We start from the raw sequence: 22970 nt of genomic DNA, 5'->3' as shown, positions 1-22970 counted from the left end.
AGAATTTGTTTTATTTTGGAAATGCTTGACTTTTTGATAAGTTGATAGAACACAACAGCCATTCTTTATACGAGATAGGGAAATTTTTTTCTTTTTTTTATTAGAAATTCAATTCTTCACCTGTTGGGAGGAATGTTTATGAAATGTATCAAAAATAAAATGACTAGGACATATCTGGAATTATTCCATCTTTCTTCTATGTCACAGGCTACAGAAGTTGTACAGCTTGGGCCTCCTGAGTTACTTTTCTTGCTGGAAGATCTCTCTCACAAGTTAGATAATATGCTGACACCATCCTTTACTAAGAGAAACCCCTTTCTCAAGGTTAGTGTAAGTACAAGTTTAGAACCTGGGTTCAGTGGATTTGGAAACAAAGCTTGTAGTGGTGAATAATTATCACTTTTTTTTTTGCATTGTGTTTGGGTCACTGGGTAAGATGGTGGCAGCCCTATTGCCAGATCATATTCACCTTGAATTGAAGGATTCTGGGACTAGCCTAGCACACATGAGGCACCAGGTCTGATAGCACTGCAAAAAAAAAAAAAAAGGAAAAGAAATGGAAACCCAGAAAACACAAAAGATACCCATAATAAGACATTTATTTCTAAATTCCCTGAACATTCCTGAATTCTCATCTATGCACAGGTTTTGGGTTTTTTTGTTTTGGTTTGTGGTGCCAGTGGCTGAACCTGGGGACTCACAAATGACCAAGCAAGGGCTCTACCACTGAACTACACCTCCAGCCCTTAGGTTTTAGTTTTAACAGCCTCCTAAACTAAGCCTTAGTATCGTAATCAGCTGCCTAGAGAGGCCAGAACCTCAGGTGTGTACATAAGGTACAAATGTGGACCTGCTGGGGGAAGCAATTGATGGTGCAAACAGTACAATGTGAAGGTCTTGGGTATCAGCACTTAAACATTGATACAGATAGTTACTTGATTCTTTGTACTATTTGTTCTAAATTTCTGTCTACCTAAATGATTTTTTTAATAGAACACTTCACAAATTTGTGTGTTATCCTTGTGCAGGGGCCATGCTAATCTCTGTATTGTTCCAGTTTTAGTGTATGTACTGCCCAAGTGAGCACAGTGATTTCTACTTTTGTGTGAGTTTTATGTCTTTAGTTATGATGGGTCTGTACTTCTTGATCAGACACTATTCTTACTCTAGAAAGGTTAATCTCAGTCATTCAGAAATGGAGCAAGATTTTTATCCCTTTGCTGAATATAGTCTTAGACAAATAACTCATTTCTCCCACCCAGTCCTACTTAATGACATAAGTTTGACTAAACTCCATGAGGAACACGTAGATTCAGAAAAGATGTCTAACAGTTTCTTCCCTTATAACTCTGAATTTATTGTAGAATAAAGGAAACCGGAATATTGGATTCTCACATCTCCATCTGAAGTCTACCCCAGAAGTTGTTCATTGTGTTGTTCAACTGCTGACCCCGATGTGTAACCATCTGGAGAATATTCACAACTATTTCCAGGTCAGAAGACTATCTTATCCTTATAGAGACTTAAAAGTCACCCAGTGAACTGGAGATTTCCTTTTCAAAGAAAAATTGAAGGGAAATTAGGACAATTTGTTTTTCTTTTTAGAGCTTAGTTGCTGAGGATCATGGTGAAGTTGATGGACCAGGAGTGAAGGCTCAAGAGCACCACATAATGGCTTCCTGTTATCAGAGGCTACTGCAGATTTTTCATGGGCTTTTTGCTTGGTGAGTGTATGGGAAGTATGATTATAGACAGAAATGAATGAATAAGTACTTAATTATACTTGATGATTAGGCGCTGGGATATAATGGATAGGCCCCAAACTTTGGGTAACAATGGTGATTTAGTCTTTTTCATTTGCTCTTGCATCCTCTGGGTCTTATGGGGCCATTATCATTAACCTATTTGACAAATTGAATGACTTGCTGATTAGCTAATGATGACAAATCTGGCCATATTATTTCTTTTGTTTCCTGTCACAAATGTTCTATAATAACTTGGAAGACTGTTACTTAAAAAATTGTGGTAGAGTGCTCACCTAGCACATGGGAGGCTCTGGGTTCGATTTTCTATACCACATTAAAAAAATAAACTAACAAAATAAAAGTATTGGATCCATCTACAACCAAAAAAGAAATTCTTTAAAAAAATTGTTTCTCAAAAAGTTGTAAATAAATCACAGATTTTGTGGTAAAGAACTGAACACAGTGTGAGCTAGGATATTTTTGGACACCATGGAAGCAGGTAATCAGGCCTTTAAAGGGTAGGTGGCCTTTGGGGAGGTTAACAAAAGAATTGAAAGGCACAGCATGGGTGAACATAGAAAAAAAGGATGTCTGTCCCATAAATTTGATTCCTCAGAGCTAGGTCCTGTCCCCTCTCTCTTTTCTATACAGGTTTTCTGGGTAGTCTTACCGAAGCTTAAAGTTATGCCAAATTTTATCCTCTGAGCTCTAGGCATTTATATTCAATTGCCTACTCAACACCCCCTTAGATGTGTCAGTAAAACCTCAGACTCATCACATCCCAAGCAGAATGTGTCATCACTGTTCCTCCAGCTTTCTCTGGCTCTGTCAATGGTACCACTAGTTGTCTGAGCTCCAAATTAGGAGTTATTTTTTGTCCCTTCCTCTACTTTCTAACCTTTCTCTCTCCCACATGTGATCTCCAAATTCTGATGACTTCATCTCTGGATAACATTTAGATAACCATCTGTCCTCTCTCCACTGCTGCTAGACTCCCATCATCTCCCACTTATACTAGATTAGTCTCACAGTTGGTTTCTTTGCCACTGTTTCTCCTGCCTGGGTCCATTCCTCACTTACGAGTCACAATGATCTTCCCATCACAGACCTAATCTGATCTTGTCCTCGTTCTGGTCTCTGATTGCTGTTAGATTTTTCAAACTCTTTTGCCTAGTTTCTCAGGCTTTCTCCTGCCGCCTCCTGCTCCACCTGTTGTCTTTTCTTCTGCCTGTAGTCATATTGAATTCGAACTAATTCAGCACCCTACATGGCTTTCACCTAAAAGGCTTTACACATACTCATCCTCTGCCAGGATCCCCACACTTCTTGATCCTTACTCTTTTCTGACACATCTAATCTCCTGAGAGCTAACTTCACTTCTTCAGTGGCATTTTCTTTAGCCCTTAGACTAGGTAAACCTTTTTTATGCCCATCGAGTCCCACGTTCCTCCTACCACTTTTATATCCTCTTATGATAAAACATCACATTTTTCAAAAAATGGCAATTCTTTTTTTTTTTTTTTTTTTTAATAGTTTTTTAGTTCTTAATGGACCTTTATTTTTGTTTGTAGTGCTGAGAATCAAACCCAGGACTTCACACATGCTAGGCAAGTGTTCTACTGAGCCACAATTCAAGCCCCAAAACATCACATTTTTTATAATTACTTGTTCAGCTGTCTTCCCTGCTATACTTTGAGCTCCATGAAGGCAGATATCAGTCATTTTTGTATTCTCTATACTTAAAAGTAGTGCCTGACAACATATTTGTATAGACCATCAAGGAGATTTATTTATGACAGATGATAAATGAAAGGATGTTTGTTATTTTTAGTTATTAAGGAAATTCAAATTAAAAGCAACTTGGGGTGCAGCTCAGAGGAAGAGCACTGGTCTAGTGTTTACTAGTGAGGAATTGGGCTCAATCCCCAGCACCATAGAAAAGCACAGTGAGATAGTACAACACACTAGCATAGCAAAATGAAAAAAGATTTTATGCCATGTGTTGGTGAAAATGTGGATCAGCTGATATGCTCACTTGTTGCTGGTCTTACTTTGGAAAACAGTTTCGAAAGTTTCTTGAAAAGTTAAACAAATACCTACCATATGACCCAGTTGTTCTATCCCTATTGTATTTACCCCCCAAAAAATGAAAACACATGTTCACACAAAGTCTTATGCATGAATGTTTATAGTAGTATTATTCGTAATAGTTACAAAGTAGAAATAACCCAAATGTTGATCAATTGGTGAATGTATAAATAAATCATGATATATACATATGGGGGAATGCTACATGCAGCAACATGATAAATAAATATGCTAAATAAAAAGCAAGAATATAAGGAATCACAGTATTTGATTCCCTTTATATAAAATTCTAGAAAAAGCATATTTGTAATGATGGAAAATTATCAGTTGTTGAATAGCATTGGGCAGGAGGTTTGAAAGAGGAATGGATTACAAAGGAATGTAAGGAATCTTAGGGGAGTGATGGGTATATTCAGTATCTTCACTCTGGTGGTTTCATGAGTTTATAAATCAAATCTGATCAAATTCAGCATTTTAAATATATATAATTTATTATTCATCAGTTATACCTCAAAATGGTGGGGAGAAAACCTGACACATAGCCCTCAGAGTACATTTGTTGAAGGAAGGGCAAATAGCACTGGTGATGTGGAGAATGTTTCTATAGAAGATCTAGGGGTCACATTGTACTGAGCCTTGAAGGTCTTGCAGAATTTAAAAGTGCAGGGAAGCAGTTTGGAGTTCTGTGATCACAGCCATAATATAATGAAAGCATTTTAAGAAAATCTTTTTGGTAACAGTGTACAAGACAGTGGAAAAGGATGCAAAAAGATCAGCAGGTGGGGCTGGGGTTGTGGCTCAGTGGTAGAGCACTTGCCTAGCATGTGTGAGGTTCTGGGTTCGATACTCAGCACCACATATAAATAAATAAAGGTCTATTGACAACCCAAAAACACTAAAAAAAAAAAAAAAAAAAAAAACACAGCAGATGTTGTCATGATCTGTGCATGTAATGACAGGGACCTGGCCTGGAATGATAGTCTGGACTTGGGGGAAAAAGGGACAAATAGAAAATCCAAGATAAAATTGTTAAGACAATTTATTAACGTAGAGAAAGGGTTAAGTACTTTATTGAGCACCTACTGGGGACTGGACATTAATTTAGCAATTTGACAAAAGACTAAGGCTTACCTCTAAAATGTAAGGGAGGAGAAGAGTTCCCTGCCCCCTTGATAATAAGCCTTGAACGAGGCTTGGTGGTGCATGCCTATAATCCCAGTGGTTTGGAAAGCTGAGTCAGGAGATTGCAAGTTTGAGGCCAGTCTCAGCAATTTATCAAGGCCCTAACCAACTCAGACCCTGCCTTAAAAGAACAAGGGCTGGGGTTGTGGCTCAGTGGCAGAGCACTTGCCTTGCACATGTGAGGCATTGAGTTTGATCCTCAGTACCACATAAAAATAATTAAAACAAAATAAAGATACTAAAAACAACAAGAACAACAAAAGACTGGGGATGTAGCTCAGTGGTACAATTACCTCTGGGTTCCATCCCTAATACAAAAAAAAAAAGAAAAAAGAGAACAAGCCTGTGAGAGGACTGTTAGGTCCTTAAGGATGGACTATTCTGGGTATACCTCAATTTATAATCTGATTCTTAGAGTTGAGATTGGATTTGTCAATTGAGGATGATGCAGACTGGAGCTGAGAATCCTTGAATACTGTCCAGGTAATCTTCCTGAAACCCAGCTAACCCACCTTACCTTGCCTTTCCTTTAGGAATGGATTTTTTAACCTTGGATATCATAATTTACTGTATTCAGCCCTTGAGGTCCTTGCTAGCCGACTGAAGCAAATAGAACATGAGCAGTCATTGGAGGAATTGGTCAGGTGGGTCAGATGCATGTCCTAGAGTGTTTTCCCAAGAGACTCTCAGGAGCTGGATTGTCAATTTCCTTGAAAAGGGCTGGGAATATAGCTCAGTTGGTGGAGTGCTTGCCTCACATGCACAAGGTCCTGGGTTCAATCCCCAGCACCAAAAAAAAAAAAAAAAAGTCCTTGAAAAATTTTAGGACTCTCAGTAGTTGGGAAGGAAATTGATATTTTCAACACTTTTCCTCAGCATATGAGCTTTCTCACTTACGCATTTGGATAAATTGTGCAACATTAGTTATACCATGCTAAATCTTCATGCATACATCAGCCCTTGAATGTGCCTTTTCAGGTAATGATCACGAAAACATTAACCATCTACATTCAAGTCTTGAGTGTCCAAGGACTTCCTCTGTCTCCTACCAGGGTTGGATGTGTAGATAGCAGCTAGTTATCACTAATGGCCAGTCTCCTTTCTCCATCCTTAGAGGAAGACCATATGTGACTGAGGGCAAGGCTATGGAGGAGGGAGGTGAGAATATAATTTAAAGGACAGGCTGTCAGCCTCCTATCCAGCATCAGCCAGAGTGACTTGGTCTTTCCCTCTCCTCCTTGATAGCCTAGGCCATCACTATGTCAGCAGTCAGTACTTGTCTTCCTGCCTGTAGGGCAGGACCTTATTTTAAATTGACTACTTTTAGAGGTATAGCTCAGTGGTTGAGTATTTGCCTACTCTGCTTAAGGCCCTGGATTCTATCCCCAGCTCTGAAAAATGAAAGGGAGGAAGGGGGGGGGGGTGTGCAGAGAGAAAGAGAAAATGTTTAATTTGACCTCTTTCTCACCAAACAATCAGGAATTGACTCTGGTATCATTTTAACAACAATTTAACAGTTCTAGACTGATTTTCATTCCCTATCTCCCATTATTTTATTGCATTGAAACTAGACTGTGTATGATGCATTCATTAAAAGCTGTGTTTTCAGCCAGGCAACTTAGTAAGATACTCTCAAAATAAAATTTTAAAAAAGGGCTTGGGGACTGGGGTTGTAGCTCAGTAGTGGAACATTTGCCTAGCATGTGTGAGGCACTGGGTTCAATTCTCAGCCCCATTTAAAAATAATAATAATAAATATTCATTGACAGCTAAAAATATTAAGGAGGTGGGGTGCTGGGAATGTAACTAAGTGGTAGAGTATTTGCCTAGCAAATGTGAGGCCCTGCATTTGATCCCCACTACTGGGGGAAAACAAAACAAATAAACTATGCTTTCTCTGCATTGTATTATAATTTCCTTCCACATTGTCTCTGTTGGATACACACACAAACACACTCTTTTTTTTTTTTTTTTTTTTTTGATACCAGAGATTAAACCCAGGGATGCTTAACCATTGAGCCACATCTCCAGCCCTTTTTATTTTTTATTTAGAGACAAAGTCTCATTAAGTTACTCTGGCTTTGAATTTGTAAACCTCCTGCCTCAGATTCCTGAGCCTCTGGGATTACAGGTGTGTGCCACCATACATTGCCAAACTTGGATTTTAAACATGATTTTCAGTGTTTCATAAGTCTTTGAAGGGCAACTAATTTATCAGGGGTTGCACAAATTGCATTTTTGACATACATGACCCTTTTGAGGCCAGCATTCCATTCCTGGGGTGCTCTTTTACCCTAAATTTCTACATATACAGAGTTTTCTGTCAAGATGCTTGAAACTTGGTCCTAAAGCACCTGAAAATGAGGATTCTGATTTGGCTCTCACTTACAGGGAAGTTGGGCAACTCCTGTGGATTTAAATGTGTCTTTAATACATGTGATGCTGTTGTGTTTTGTTGTTTTGTTTCTTGTCTCCTTACAGTCAGAGCTTCAATTACTTGCAGAATTTTCATCCCAGCATTCCTAGTTTCCAGTGTGGTCTTTACCTTATCAGACTTTTGATGGTCCTGTTGGAGAAATCTACAGCTCCTGCTCCAAAGAAAGAAAAAATTGGTGATGGGCCCAATTCCTCTTTTTCAAGAATAGAATTAATGTCTAACTCTTTAAATTTGGAGCTTCCCAGAACCTTGTACATTTTTGCATGTAAATCCCCACAAAGTCTTGGATATGCCCTCTTTGACACCAAAGAGGCCTTTTTTCCCTAAGAAGCTCTGACTGACTTCTGCTGACATTGCTTAGTGTGACATTGGTCAACTGTCTAGAGGATTTTTTTTTCTTTTTTTTGGTACTGAGGATTGGAACCCAGGGCCCTAGCACATGCTGACCACAACCAAACTCTTCACACTGAGCTGCATTCCCAGTCCTGGATAATTTTCTGTTTGGCTCAAGTTTTAATCATATCCTTTAAAAAAAAAAGAAAAAATAATTGGGGACTGAGGTTTAGCTCAGTGGTGGAGCGCTTTCCTAGCATGTGTGAGGTACTGTGTTCAATCCTTAGCACTGCATAAAAATAAATAAAGGTATTATGTCCATTTTCAACTAAAAAAATTTAAAAATTATCTGACACATTTGACAAAAAGACATAAACCATGAGGTTAATAAAGTGGGAGAAAAACATGGGAAGATTAGACAAACTCTAGATAGGGCAAAGGGGAAGGAGGGCAAGGGAGGAAGCAAGGGGATAAAAAAGAATGAGCTGGACATTATTACCCTAAGTACATGTATGGAATCATGAATGATGTGAATATACTTTGTATACAATCAGAGATATGAAAAACTGTGCTCTATATGTATAATATAAATTGTAATGCATTCTGCTGTTGTATATGACAAAATAGAATAAAAAATCTTTAAAAAAAAAGGGAGAAAAAGATGAAATAAGGATCAGGTGTAGAGGAAGTATTAGCCTCTTCCTTGACTTTTCTTTAACTGTATTATATCATAATTCTTGGAATACACCTCACTGATTATACATCCTAGTTAATAGCACAAACAGCAGCATGAAAATGTGAAATGGTGCTTTGGGAAGGGCCACTGACCTGCTCACCAGGAGCACGTTTGACTTTCCCACTGCCCAGCAGTATCCTTGTGTGGCTGTATTGGTTTATGTTCATAGCAGCCTTCTAAAAATTTCTTGATAAGACAGGAACAACTTAGTAAATTTAGAATAATAATCCCTTTGAACAATGATCATCCCAAAAGCCTGGAAGACAAGTGAGGTTATCTGATCATTATACATTATATACATACATTGAAATGTCACTATACCCCATGAATGTATACAATTATTATGTGTCAAAATAAAAACTTTAAATTTATATTTTTTAAAAAGAGGTCATTTTCCTGCTAATGAGAACTCTCTGTCTTGTTTTCTAACAGCTTCCCTGGCTAGACAGTGCCTCTGTCGGGCATGGTCACATGGGGAAAAAGAGAAGAGCAGCATCTTTAATGAGCAGCTGCATGATATGCTTTGGTGAGATGTTTGGTTTCTTCCATAAGCCAAATACCTCTTTTCCATTTTACTACTGATGGGATTTCTCATCTGGTTAGGGGAGACTTGAGAGCAATGAAGTAGGTTTAAACTAAACAGAATTTGGAATCTGGATCTTAAAATCCTCTGCTTCTACCTTCCTATTAGTTAAAATTGTTAAAATATAGAGGAAGTGGAGGAGTTTGCAGTTGTATCCTACCTTATTAATCAGCCAAATACATCTATTGTCTACCATATTCAAGATGTATTAATCACTTCCAAGGTGTCTGTTTCTAATTGGGTCTCATTTACTTTGCCTTTGGACAAGTATCTGGAATCTTTGTTATTAAAAATAAAAGCCCGGGGCTAGGGCTGGGGCTCAGTGGTATAGCGCTTGCCTAGCACGCATGAGGCACTGGGTTCGATCCTCAGCACCACAGGAAAAAATAAGCAAACAAACTAAAGGTATGGAGTCCATCTTTAACTTAAGAAAATAAAAATAAAAGCCTGAAATTGTTTTTATGGTGTGCTGGGGATCAAACCCAGGTCCTTGTGCATGCAAGGTAAGCACTCTACCAACTGAGCTATATCTCCAGCTCCTGAAATTGTTTTAAAGCTTAATACCAGCCAGGCTTGGTGATGTATGCCTGTAAGCCAACTGTGGGGAGGCTGAGGCAAGTTCAAGACTGGGCAACTTACCAAGACCCAGTCTCAAAAAACGAAAAGGACTGGGAATGTGGCTCAGTGGTTAAGTTCTTGCTAGCATGCATTAGACCCTGGGTTTAATCCTCAGTATTGCTGGGGCTGGGGGAAGCTTGATATTTGGTAACATCTCAAGAAAGAAATCTGAACTACTTAGAAGTTCAGTAACGTGTTCATACTCCTCCAACTCTCCATGCAGCATCTACCTGGAGCACACAGACAATGTTCTGAAGGCCATAGAGGAGATCGCTGGCATTGGTGTCCCAGAGTTGATCAACTCTCCAAAAGATGCATCTTCCTCTACATTTCCTACACTGACAAGGTAAAGGAATTCTTGCCTCCAGTTCTCTTTTTCGGATATGTTTACATTGTTTAGTGTATATAGTTTCCAAATAACCACCTTACTCCTCTAATTTTTTAAAAAATATTTATTTTTTAGTTGTAGTTGGACACAATACCTTTATTTCACTTATTTATTTTTATGTGGTGCTGAGGATCGAACCCAGGGTCTCGCACATGCGAGGTGAGTGCTCTACTACTGAGCTACAACCCCAGCCCACCCCTCTAATTTTGATACATTTGGTAGGTACCATCTTTAGTTAGTCTATGCATTCCTTCCAGAGGCTCTCAGTCAAACTATGTGAGTGGGCCTTATTGTGGAATAAATTGTCAGAAGTTACAGTTTGAAAGGAGATGAACTTCTCCTATCTATACTTTTGTCCTTTAAACTTGAAACTAGGACTGGGGATGGTAGCTTAGTGGTAGTGCATGCCTACCATGCATGAGGCCCAGGTTTGATGCCGAACATCATAAAAAATATGTGTGTGAGTGTGTGTTTGTGTGTATGTGTATAATATAAGCTTCAGGCTATTGTTCTAATATTTTAACCACTTTGAGAAGGTGATTGTCATATCTAATCATGTATGTCTCAATGAGTTTGTGTCTCCTATCAGTAGTTATACTTGTGTAGTCTTTCAGGTTTATAAAGCACTTTAACATTCTTTATCTCATTTGATTGATCCTTTTAATAATTCTATCAGGTAGGTATCATTACCCCCATTTTACTGTTGAGAAAAGTGAGGGTAAGAGAGGGAACCTCTCCAGCTTGTAAACAGTAAAATGAATGTGGAAGCAGGATTAAACTTGGGTCTTCTCCCTACTGCTTCACTACTCTTTCTATACCACTCTATCATCTCCTTCCATGAAGCTACCTCAGACCCATTGTTTTGTAGGTCATCTACTTGGACCCATTTCTGAAGCCTTTCCACTTTCCTATTCTCTTTTCAGTGGACCCTAGTGAAAGAACATTCAGAGGGGTGGGGGAGGAATTATTGTGGTTCCTGACTTCTTCTTGGGAAGTTCTTCCTAAGCAGTGCATTGCTGTAGGACTATGTATACTTGTCCCTCTTTTAGGCACACCTTTGTCATTTTCTTCCGTGTGATGATGGCTGAACTTGAGAAGACGGTGAAAGGTCTCCAGGCTGGCACAGCAGCAGACTCACAGCAGGTGGGTCAGATGCTCCCCCACCAAGAAATGGACTCTGGATTTCTTGGAATTTCCTGATCCTGCTATTTCTTGGGCCTAGGGTTTCTCCTGAGCTACTTACTTTGAGTTACCAAAATACAGGATATTTTTCAAAGACTCCTGCTTTAATTTCCTTTCCCTCTAGTTGGAGGTGAGAATTGGGCTTTATTTTCCCTGGCCACTGTCCAATTTGTCACTTGTTTGCTAGCATGAGGTAAGTTAGTCTGTTTGAGATGCTGTGGATCTTGGCAGCTTGGCTAACCAGAACTGAACTGGATTGTTGAGATCAAGGGCTAGCATAGGCAGTCAGAAGCCACTGAGATCTGCTGCAGAAGCTGTACCTACTTGGAAATTCCTAAAAAGACACTCTATCAGGCACTCCAATGTTATCACAACATGTAGGCCTTAGAACCATCTTGTGGGTGCACTGGTTGCCACATTTCTTTGGTAGCGTAATTAGCTTTAACCTCTGAATATCTGTGTGATTGAAGAACTGTGCATTAGTTGGGAGTACAGGATAAGAATGATTCTGTGAGCTGTGATTCAGAGGCATCTGTTTGTTTGTCTCCAGATTCATGAAGAGAAGCTTCTCTACTGGAACATGGCTGTTCGAGACTTTAGTATCCTCATCAACCTGATGAAAGTGAGCATGGAGGCTCCAGTTATCCAGATAACTGTGGAAAATGAGGCCCTGGCTTCCAAAATGGATCCTGTTTGCTCCTGTCCTCACCCTTCCTGAGACATATCTCCTCCATACACACACATTTCCATTGTCTTATTGCCTGTTCTCCTGCCCATCCGTGCTAACCCCTTTCTCTCCTAGGCAATGTCCTTTTCCTTTTCTTCCTGCCTCCCACACACAATAATAATACTTAATCTCTGTCATTTTCTCTCACCTTGCTCTGGGTCCTCTCTAATCTCACTCCCTTTTCCAACCCTCAGTGTCTTCATTATTTTTCAAACTAGTGCTTTCTCTCCAAGATTTTGTTCAGGTTGGTCCCTCAGCCTAGGATGTCATTCTCTTATTGTTTCACTTCACTTATAAAAAGTTTTTCTTAAAGCATCAGATCAAGGTTTTGGCCCTCTTATGTCATATTCTAACATCTCCAGTTAGAATCAATCTCTTGTCCCTCTTTGCTCATTTCTTCCTTTCTTTAACCTCAGCTATGGCAGTTACTCTGTTCCGTAAATTAATTTGTAATTAAACTGTTGACTTGCTGTCTTCATTTTAGAATTCTCTGCAGTACCCAGAGCTGTGCTGGGATGCTCAAAGGAGCCATCCTTAGCTTTGGTTTCTTGTCTTTTCACCTCCAGGTATTTGATAGTCATCCTGTTCTGCATGTATGTTTGAAGGTGAGAGCTTTACTGGCCCTGTTCAATATTTCTTCTTCTTGTGGTTGTTCTAAAGAGGCCTCAGCTAAAATGAGTTGCCAATACCTTGCATACGTCAGAGGCTGAAGGATCTATTCTATGCTAATAGCCTTAGGGAAGGCAATAGATATGTTAGCTCAGTGGTACAGTGCTTGCCTAACTTGTGCAAGACCCTGGGTTCCATCCCCAGCATTGTTTAAAAAAGAAGAAGAAAAAAAAAAGAGGGAAGAGGAAAGGCCTTTGGTGGCCTTGTGAATGTGGAAACTGATATATTCTATGTCTTCATGACTCCTCTCTATGGGGATTTCCCAGATTAGCTCTAGATTTGATAGTAAACCCAATGGGAATATTGTAGAGAGAATGCTTCTTTCCCACTCCTGATGTCTCCTTCCAAGTGGGTTGGTGCCCCATTCTATTTTCTGGCCTCTCTACTCTCATACACTGGGAGATGGGGGAGTCGGGGACAAGGGGTGATTTCTTTGATCTGATAATATTGGAAATTGGTGTGGGCTCCCTCATCCCTACACAGTTTCCTCCTCTTGAGAGTCATTCATTCTCAAGAGTTGGGAGTTCCCGGTGCTCCTCTCTGCTCTCATTCTTGAGTTAGGCCTTTGGCCTTTGGCTGTGTCTGGAATAGGTAATTCATCAAATTCTGGGGTTTGTTACAGACAATTTTCATATTAAACTACCTTCTCCAAATTAACCTTTTGGACTACTCCCAACTATTTTTTACATATAAAAAAGGAACATAATGCCTTTGGGCTGGTGATGCTATGGTGCTTCAGCAGGGGCCTTTCAAGTAAAAGAAGTCACCAGTGTCTCTTTTCTTCAGTATGGACGTCTCTTTGTGGAAGCATTTCTGAAGCAGTGTATGCCGCTCCTAGACTTCAGTTTCAGAAAACACCGGGTAAGAGCAGAGAGCAAAGAGTTACTCTCAAGAGTTGCTTGGGGACTGCGTTTGTGGCTCAGTGCTTGCCTAGCATGCATGAGGCACTGGGTTGGATCCTCAGCACCACATAAAAATAAAGATATTGTGTCCACCCAAAACTAAGAAATATATATATTTTTTTAAATCAAGTTGCTTGGAGGGTATATGCATAGTGACTTATGGGGTAGGGTGGGGGTGGGAGTGGGAGCAGTCTCCTTGCTCACATTCTGGGCAGAACTGTTTAGACCCCTCCTGTGCTTCTGCCCTAATGGTGCTTTTTCTCTTAAGCTTGATTTCATTGTGATACTGCACTCCTAGGACCTTGATTTCAGTTGATTGCTACTTTGTGCTTCCCTAGGTCTACTCTTTGGAATAATAAAGATGGAGTTTATTTGTGTCACAAAATACTTTGCTGTTTTAAAGAACAATCTTGATAGTTTTTTTTAGTAAAGTAGTACCCAGGGATAGATTAGTGAAGTAAGGAAAGAAACAAATGATTTCTTATATATCTTTAGCAAGTAAAACTTGCAAAACACCAATAATAAAACATCTAGGATATTTGGTTAATCCCTCATAACCCTAAAAGAGAAAGGAGAGGTGGGGAAAATTGAGATGTGGTAACCTATTTAGCTCTATAGTCAAGGTCTTATGGCAGTAGGGGCAGAAATGGGACACTAGAGAAATCTCTTTAGCTAATTCTGTTTCTGAGGGCCAAATGAAGACGATTGTCACCATAGGCTGCAACCTGTAGAATGTATCATCTTTGATTCCCTCAGTTACAAGGATATCTTGCATCTAAAATGAAATGAGAATATTTCATGCTGCATTTATGAATTTTGTAATCTTAGGAAGATGTGCTGAGCTTACTGGAAACCTTCCAGCTGGACACAAGGCTGCTTCATCACCTGTGTGGGCATTCCAAGGTGAGAGGGGAGTAGGTCAGGCACTGCTGGCTGGATCTGCAGGTGCTTTTGGGAGTTCCATTGGTTCTATTTACTTCTTCCTTTGTTACCCCTTCTTTAAGCCTTTAGATCTTAGACTGTGTCCAAAGGCATTTTATGACTATTCAGATCCTTAGTTGCTGGTTGATATTGGGCAGTGTCTAAAGGGAAGTTCTGCGTCTGTAATTTGATTCAGATCCCATAGCCGTTCTCTAGAAATGCTTCTTGGGTGAGGAATATAGAATGCTGCTGGATGGCTGGGCATGGTGGTTCACACCTGTGATCGGAGCCACTCAGGAGGCTGAGACAGGAGGATCACAGTTTGAGGCCAGACTGGGCAACTTAGTGAGACCCTGTCTCAAAAAAATAAAAAGGACTGAGGATATAGCTCAGTAGTAAAGTATCCCTGGGTTCAATCCCTAGTTAAAAAGAAGAAAAAAAAAAAACTTACAAAGTGCTCTGGGTGGGAAAAACACTAGGTCAGGGGTGGCACTGTTGGGCAAGGTATTGCTAAAGCAGCCATCTCAGATTTTCCAGCTGGACTACTTAGTTGTCAAGGGGCACATCTGTTGTGAGAACATTTTTGCATTGAAGGGTTTTTCTGCTTGAAACCCTCTTAGAGTTGATAAACCATTGTCACCTTTTTTTTCTGAAGGAACACGGAATCCTAGGGTTCTATAGTCACTGGAAAACCAAATGATTCTTTGAGCCAGTTCCTATTACTTATTTCCTCTCCTGGTTTTAAGTTGAAAAGTTCTGAGCAATGGAATTTTAAGGACTCTGTGCTAAGCAGAGATTTTTTTTTTTTTTTTTTAATATCCATGTAATATTGGCTCAAGAATATTTTTGGTGCCAGGTGAGGTGACTCATGATTGTTACCCCAGCAACTCAGGAGGCTGAGACAGGAGGATTACAAGTTCAAGTCGGGCTTCAACAACTTAGTGAGACCCTGTCTCAAATTGACAGGGCTATGCTGTCATTCAGTGTACAGATTTATGCTTGACGATAAGCTCAGATGAGATGTATGTATGTATTTTCATTCAGATTCACCAGGACATGAGACTCACCAAACATGTGCCTTTACTCAAAAAGACCCTGGAGCTCTTAGTTTGCAGAGTCAAAGCAATGCTGGTCCTCAACAATTGCAGAGAGGCTTTCTGGCTGGGCAATCTCAAAAACCGGGACTTGCAGGTAAGCCTTTGGACCACCAGTGCTAATACCTCATTCCCATTCCTTGACAGAACATCAGAAGGAATGTAAGGAAGGTCACTTAAGCCCTGTTTTGCCAATGAGACTGCTTTGAAGTCTGGTTGTTTAGTTTTTAAAGCTAGGGTACATTGCTGTGGTCTCTAGTCACAGGCTGTACTAGAGACAGGCAGCAAAGGTGCCATTGGTGTGAACAGGTCTCAGAAATAGAGCCAGATTGGTGCAATCCTCTCCAAGGCAGTTTTAAGCCCTAGTCTGTATTTTTCACGAAATCATTTTGGCTAACGTTAACAAATGAACATTTCTAGGGTCTTACAGTTGTCTGACTGAATGAAATCTTGTGTTGATCATAGTATTGCTTACAGCATTTTTCATAAAGGATCTAAGCCCTTTTTTTTTTCATGCTGACAATATCATAGTTTTATAATTGGTTATATATGAAAATAGACCCGAGAATTAGCTTCTTTTCCTCACCTCAGCTGTATGAGATTGATTCTATTTGAGAAAATTGAAACTCAGAGAAGTAACTTATGTAAGGCCTGTCAGCAGCAAGTGAGTGGAGCCAGAGCTTGAGTCCAAACAGTTCTGATCCAGAGTTGATGTTCTTCAACCACTTGACTGTTCTTCAGCCTCTTCATAGCTGTTTGTGGTTCCTGTGTTGGAACTTATTTACTTTAAGATACCGGGGACGGCTGGGGTTGTGGCTCAGAGGTAGAGCGCTTGCCTAGCATGCGTGAGGCACTGGGTTTGATCCTCAGCACCACATAAAAATAAAGATGTTGTGTCCACCTAAAACCAAAAACCAAATATTTAAAAAAAAAAAATACTGGGGAAACTAGATCTGTATTCAACGATAACCAAAAGTCACTAATACATTCTTACCTTGTAAATCTACTGTGATACTAGAATACAAAGATAAATTCTTTTTTGTAGAAATACATATTATATCAGAGCCACAGGCATCCCAGAAACCTGGGGTTGAGCATTCCTTCCCTAGATGCTGTAACACAAGTTGGTGTTAGTGTTTTGAATGACTTAGAACATCTTTCTTTGTATTGCTCAGCCTTTCTCCTCGTACGAACCCTAATGTAATCATTATAACCCACCATTTGTCTCTGTCCTTCCATATTTAGGGTGAAGAGATTATATCCCAGAATTCCCAGGAGAGCACAGCAGATGAGAGTGAGGGTGGCACGTCATCCCAGCTCACTAAGAGGAAAGCAACAGAGGTATCGAAAGGGCACCAGAGTCTGGCATTGATGGTTTCATGTTAACTGTTGTGAATTGGTAGAATGCAGACCTTTCCCTGCTTATATTTGATGATATAATACTATTTCTTTACTTATGAATTCTTTGGGGCCCAGAAAAAAAAAAAGAGTTCCACAATTTTAGAATCATTTGAGTATCTCAAGCTGTGGCATGTGTTATGGAGTTGAAAATTGCCTTCCAAGTGACTTGGGCTGTGGCTCACTAGTAACGCCTGTGCTTAGCATGCACAAGTCCCTGGATTCAATCCCCAACACTAAAAACAAAGAAAAAAAATTTTCCCTTCCATTGTGTATTGTACTGTTTTCTACAAACTCATGTATGAAACTATTTTAGAAGGAAGAAAAGAAGAGTTTAATATATTTTCTAAGTTCTGAGAAGATGAGCTAAGCCACTTAAACATGTTTGAATAGACAAAAATAGGCAAGCCAGCTTGGTGGCCCACACCTGTAATCTAGATGGCTCAGGAGGCTGACGCAGGAGGATCATGAATTCAAAGCTAACCTTAGCAAAAAAGAGTTGCTAAGCAACTCAATGAAACCCTGTCTCTAAAATACACACACAAAAAAAGACTGGGGATGTGGCTCAGTGGTCAAGTGTGCCTGAGTTCAATTTTTGGTTCCCCCCTGTCCAAAAAAAATCACCAAAGAAAGCATTTGATGGAAGCCAAAACCTAGAGTCAGAAGTTGCTACCACATAGAAATAAAATAACAGAACTCCTTTTTTTTTTTTTTTCAATGCTTTTGTTAATTTAAAGAAAGCTAAATAAAAATTTGCATATTTATAAAATTTTGCTATAATTCAAGTGGGTCATGGACATCAAGAAGTTCAGATACAAGAATTCCTGCTGTGTGGCCTAAATAAAGGCCGTTTAGTATGAAAAATTATTTGCATGGTTCTCTGTTTTAATGTATAACATGCCTCCTGCACCTGTTAGCTTTGTATTTTATCCTAAACAAACCTACCATACTAGATTTGCGAAGCAATTTTATGTGTATTCCCTGTTGAATATGCCAGTACTTTTAATATCTATTTCATTTTCTATTGAAGCATATGGTGATTTTGTTTATGTCACATCCATGTAGAAGAGCTGGAGAGCTATGGCCAATTTTAAAAATCATGAAAATTTGGTTTGCTTGCAGTATGGGATGAGTCAGTATCAAAATGATCTCCATCCATGGTCTTGGCTTAGAGCTCAAGAATTAAGATGGTGTTGAATGCCTATAATTCCAGCTACTCAGGAGGCTAAGGGCAGAAGATTTCAAGTTCCAGACTAGCCTGGGTGACTTAGGGAGACTGTCTCACAAAAATAAGAAGGGCTGGGGATATAGTTCAGTGGTAGAGTACTTGCTTAGCATGTGTGAGGCCCTAAGTTTGATCCCCAGTACTTCAGTAAAAATGAGAAGAGCCTCTGGTTCATTTTACAAAGAAGGTATTATTCAGCTTTTCATCGCTGTGACCAACATATATCCAAGAACAACTTAAGAGGAGGAAAAGTTTGAGGCTCACAGTTTCAGAGGACTCAGTCCATAGACAGCCAAGTCCATTTCTCTGGGCCTAAGATGAGGCAGTGCATCTTGGCAGAAGGGTGAGGTGGAGGAGCACTGCTCCACTGTGGCAGCCAGGAAGCAGAGACAGCAGGTGAGGAAGGGGCCACAGGGAAGATGAACCCTCCCTTCACTCACACCTCCTGTGACACTTTTCCTTGCCCCATCTGCCTACAGTTACCACCCAGCCAGTCGATTCAAATTAGAATAATTAGGTAGCAGGTCTCATAATCTAATCATCTCTCCTCTGAATATCCTTGCATTAACACAGGAGCATTTGGGGGTCACCTCACATCCAAACCATAGCAGTAGTTTAAAATCTATCATTGGTTTCAACAATGAAGTAGTATAGTATATATCGGTGGGAACTTTTTTGCAATTCATTGAGTCTCCTAGATCAATGGCCTAAAATACTTACTTGTCCTTTGCTCCTTAGGATGGTGAAGAAGAAGAAGCAAGTGATGGAGAAAAGGAGCAATATAGTGATGAGAGTGACGACAACTCTGATTAGACCCCAAGAGGCTGCTGCTGTCTTTCCCTTCTCTGCCACTCTCTTACCATTTTGTATTCAGGGTTTGAAATCTGCTCTTTCTGTTTGGAAGTATCCTGTTTTGTCCTCCAAGAGGGGGTTTATTTAATTTGTGAATTTCACGGATTGTCTAGCATTGTCAAAGTCCCTGGCTTGGAATCCCAGTGAAGCGTTGTTTCTGGTTTCGATAAATGTGGCTGTGCTGTGCTTCAGAGTAAACTCTCTGAGTCATGATTCTGGACTTTGTGCACTAGTTTTGAAACAGATTTATTCTAGAATTTAGGCTTATATCACTTTAACAAATAAATTCTAAGTTTTTCCTTAGTCATCTTATTCTTGTTTTTTAGATTTCTTTTATTAATCAAGGACTAGGTAGAATTGAAGTTTGTGCAGAGAAATAATAGGGATAGGTGCCAACATAGTTTTTCTGCTCAAAATCATCTTCTCTATTACAAGGACTGTTCTCACATATGATGGCAACATCTTTGTGATCTTTCTAGAGAAGTGACCTGAACTTCTTTCAATACTCAAGACAGAATCAAAAGGAATATTTTGCTACCTTATAATTTTTTGGATCCTTATAGTAATATAAGACAAAGGAAGAAGAGGCATCATCAAATTTATGCTGACTTTGCATACATATATTTATTTCCACATTATTCTGAATTGCACCTATAATCTAATTACAAGAATACTACAAAATTGTTTATTAGAAACAGAACATTATGAATATACTTCATCTAAAATGGAGGGCTCTCCTTTCTTCTGTCAAAAAGCCCAATTTCAGTGCTGCTACCAAGTTCTTTCTTGCCAGGCTGTAAAGATTGTTTAATATTTGTTAATATTTCTATCCATTTAAGTACTATCCTGAGGTATTGTTTTTTGGTCATTGTATTGATGGGGGAAGGCTATTCAGTTTTTAAACTAATTCTTGACTCATAAATATTTTTTACCCCATCTTCCTCTGGTACAAAAAAATGCACACTCCTTTCTCAAAATCCCCTTTTCCCCCAATTCATTATTGTCTTTGGTGTTTAAGTGAGTTCACAGTAGGCTCATTGATTTATATGGTTTAATGGTTCTTTATCACATGTACATGTCAATGCTAGTTTGACTCTTTTAAATGGTCGTTTCAAATTTACAATGGAAATGTTCTCCCTTGCACTGTTATCACTGCCCACCCTCCCCTTATTTTGGAGAGACAGGGGCTCCTGAATTATCACTGCTTCACAGGAAAGCAGAATAGCTGGGGCAGTGTCACAGTTTCATTTATGTGAACAGATTTGTGTAAGCTTCAGGTACATACCAAAGAACATGGTGTGAAGATTGGGGGGATCAGATGGGGACCCTTTACTTGGAGTGTTGTAAGGCAAAGGTGCACTTCTTATATGTTGCATACAGCAGGAGGATGGAGCGCAGCATCTGTTTGCACATAGTCACTGTCATCTGAATCTGAGGCTCCTTAAGTCCAGTGGGCCACTGGTGCTCCCTGCTGATAATTTTGCAGAAGGCTGACTTGTCTGAAACTCTGAAGGTCCCAGTCCACTTGGGTGGCTGAGCCGTGATGACCCTGCCAAAGACAGAATCCACTCCACTGAGGCGGATGGGCTGGGGCTTCCTGACCAGTCCTTTCTTGTTGCTCATGGTTCGGAGCTCTGACGTGTGGCAGGGTAACTTGGGACTCACTCCGGTTTCCAGGAATGGGCTGTCTAGGACTAGAGTGACCTCTTGAAAGCACAGCTGCACTTCAAGGTCAGAAGGGGTATGTGGAAAACAGGGGGAGGCCCTAAAGGGGTGCTTGGAGGAAGGGGTAGGTGTTGTGTGCCGCAGCCATTGGAAGCTCTCATCCAGTGGGGTCCATGGTGACCAGAGCTGATATCCTGCCATTGACAGTCCTAAAGGAGAGGAATCAAAAACATGGAATTTCCCCGGCGAGGTCATGGCCATGACAGTTCACATCTGTCTCATTACTGACTTATTAAACTTACTTTGTGGTTCCCATGAACAGATTCCAGTAGTGATAGGGTATTAGTAATTCTAGAAAGGACAGTAGGGGATGGGGATGGTAATGAGTATTGAATGTGTCAACTGATATGTGCACTAAAATTCTATTAAACCTTTTACAAGCCTCTAAAGGGAGGTTTTAACCCATCCTACAAATGAGGAAATGGATTTGTCTGACATGGAATGTCCCAATCCACTGTTGGGACTTGGGCTGTGTTGGTAACTGCTCATGACAGAATATATACCTCTGAGGTGACAGAGGGTGCTGGGACTTCATGATGAGATCTTATTATTTGAGATTAGAAGCAGCTCAGGCCATATCTTAAAAATAGGTCACCCTTAATGCCATGTATTTTAACATCAGTGGTTCCCAAGTATGCTTTCTGGACTAACAGATTGAACATCCTTTGGGAAGTAGGTAGAAATGCAAATTCTTAGGCTCCAATTCAGACCTACAGAATCAGAAACTCTGGGGTGGGGTCCAGAAACCTGCATTTATACAAACCCTTCAGGGGACTCCACTGTACTTTTCAGTTTAAGAACAACTTACACTGTTCCTTTTAAGCACTTCCAGCCAGCTTGCACTATTTTTCATAATGGAGACAGTCTGCTCCCTCTTGCCCCTAAAAGTCTGTTTCCTCATACAAAGGTAACAGCTCTTCTGAGTCCTAGGCAACTGGGGACCACCTTAGAGGAGTTATACCAGGCTGAGGGGAAACACTTCCACGGGCAAGTCTCTTAAAATGTTCTAAAGCGTTTTTTTGTTGTTGTTTTTCTGGGTATGGGTTTTTGTTTTTTCATCCATGTGAGACCCACTGACCCACTGGTTAAGACCATGATGATGATGATGATGATGATGATGATTTTGTCTTTAAAAATGAAGGATTGGGAGGTGGGCTGGGGATAGAGCTCAATTGGTAGAGTGCTTGTCTCACATGCACAAGGCCCTGGGTTCAATCCCCAGCACCACCTCCCAAAAAGGGGCGGGGGGGGGGGAGGTGGGTTGGGAGGAGATTGCTAACTCATACTTTATCCAAGTAGATTTGGAGCTTTCCATCATTCTGTTTCAAAACTGACAATACTTAAGGGCCTTACTGATTTCAAGAGATGCTCACATTTCTTGAGTATCTACCTTTTATGTCAAGGGACATATACAGCAAATCCCTTTTCTTTCTAGCCTAGTGTATTTTTCTCTCTCTTTGCTTCTCCCACAAAATACAGTGGTAGATTTGATCTCATCCTACCCAGTAATTGTCATCATTGAGAAGTTGACAGCTTCACCATAGTGTTGAAGCAATGAAATTCATCTTTTAAAAAGAATTGTTGGTGACATTTCAACCCAGAACTGCCCCAGCAATGGTTAGTATGAAGAAGATGGGTTGGTTTACTGCAGCTGGTATGTTTCTCATGTTCTATGCAGCCTTCCTGCAAATTACTAAACATTCAAATATCTGGGCTGCCTTAGGATGAGAAATTGGCACCCAAGGGATAATTATCTATTCCAGTCTCTGAAGGGCTTTTGATGCAAGATATCTTGACCTTAAGAACATACATACAAGATTGGGGCCACTTTGGTATGCCACTTATGACAAAATGGGATGGAGAATATTAATTCCTCTAAACATATGCCCCCTCCCCCCAAAAAAAAAGAAGTCAAATCCTCAGGATTCTTTTCTTGACCCTCCTAAGAGGAAACAGCCTAAGTTAAAAGGCTTTGTCACATGTCCAGCCTGAATATTCAGAAACAACATGGAAGAGAGGGCTTACTTCACACAGGTTTAAAAATGGTTCAGCCCATCCCAAGCAAGAAGTCACTGTCACCCATTCCAGGAGGGATTGAATAGGAAGTATACTAAAACTACTGTAATAGCTCCGAAATAGGGAACACCTGGTTTTTCTGGCCCCAA

The 22970-nt window shown here is 40.1% G+C and overlaps 2 protein-coding genes and 1 non-coding gene across 4 annotated transcripts in view; 1 reads left to right on the top strand and 2 right to left on the bottom strand.

Moving 5' to 3' along the window:
• Fancd2 (FA complementation group D2) overlaps positions 1-19392 on the top strand; it is a 57755-nt gene extending 38363 nt beyond the window's left edge. The window contains exons 30-44 of one of the 2 annotated variants that reach the window (XM_046425485.2): positions 208-324; positions 1365-1493; positions 1606-1724; positions 5549-5659; positions 7497-7627; positions 8954-9047; positions 9946-10068; positions 11160-11253; positions 11843-11914; positions 12586-12624; positions 13475-13549; positions 14419-14493; positions 15556-15702; positions 16851-16946; positions 18967-19392. In XM_046425485.2, coding sequence (XP_046281441.1) covers positions 208-324; positions 1365-1493; positions 1606-1724; positions 5549-5659; positions 7497-7627; positions 8954-9047; positions 9946-10068; positions 11160-11253; positions 11843-11914; positions 12586-12624; positions 13475-13549; positions 14419-14493; positions 15556-15702; positions 16851-16946; positions 18967-19041 — 1497 coding nt within the window. In that variant the 3' untranslated portion in view covers positions 19042-19392. Of the gene's footprint in view, positions 1-207; positions 331-1364; positions 1494-1605; positions 1725-5548; positions 5660-7496; positions 7628-8953; positions 9048-9945; positions 10069-11159; positions 11254-11842; positions 11915-12585; positions 12625-13474; positions 13550-14418; positions 14494-15555; positions 15703-16850; positions 16947-18966 lie in introns of both variants that reach the window. The other variant, XM_046425484.2, reaches the window with a different exon arrangement.
• Positions 984-1087, bottom strand: LOC124079895 (U6 spliceosomal RNA). The gene has a single exon (XR_006847508.1). It is a non-coding gene; the product is annotated as a U6 spliceosomal RNA (small nuclear RNA).
• Positions 19393-20117: 725 nt separating the features above from the next.
• Fancd2os (FANCD2 opposite strand) lies at positions 20118-21843 on the bottom strand. Its single transcript, XM_046425619.2, has one exon. It carries the CDS (start codon positions 21004-21006, stop codon positions 20410-20412), a length of 597 nt encoding a protein of 198 aa, XP_046281575.2. The 5' UTR covers positions 21007-21843; the 3' UTR covers positions 20118-20409.
• Between the last annotated feature and the right edge of the window lie 1127 nt (positions 21844-22970).

Source organism: Marmota monax, unplaced genomic scaffold (genome assembly GCF_021218885.2).
Source record: "Marmota monax isolate L192 unplaced genomic scaffold, Marmota_monax_Labrador192_F-V1.1 WCK01_AAM20220418_F8-fsc00028, whole genome shotgun sequence".
In the NCBI taxonomy this organism is placed as follows: domain Eukaryota; kingdom Metazoa; phylum Chordata; class Mammalia; order Rodentia; family Sciuridae; genus Marmota; species Marmota monax.
The sequence above is the reverse complement of the archived record's forward strand: the minus strand, read 5'-3'. Positions and strand labels throughout refer to the sequence as shown.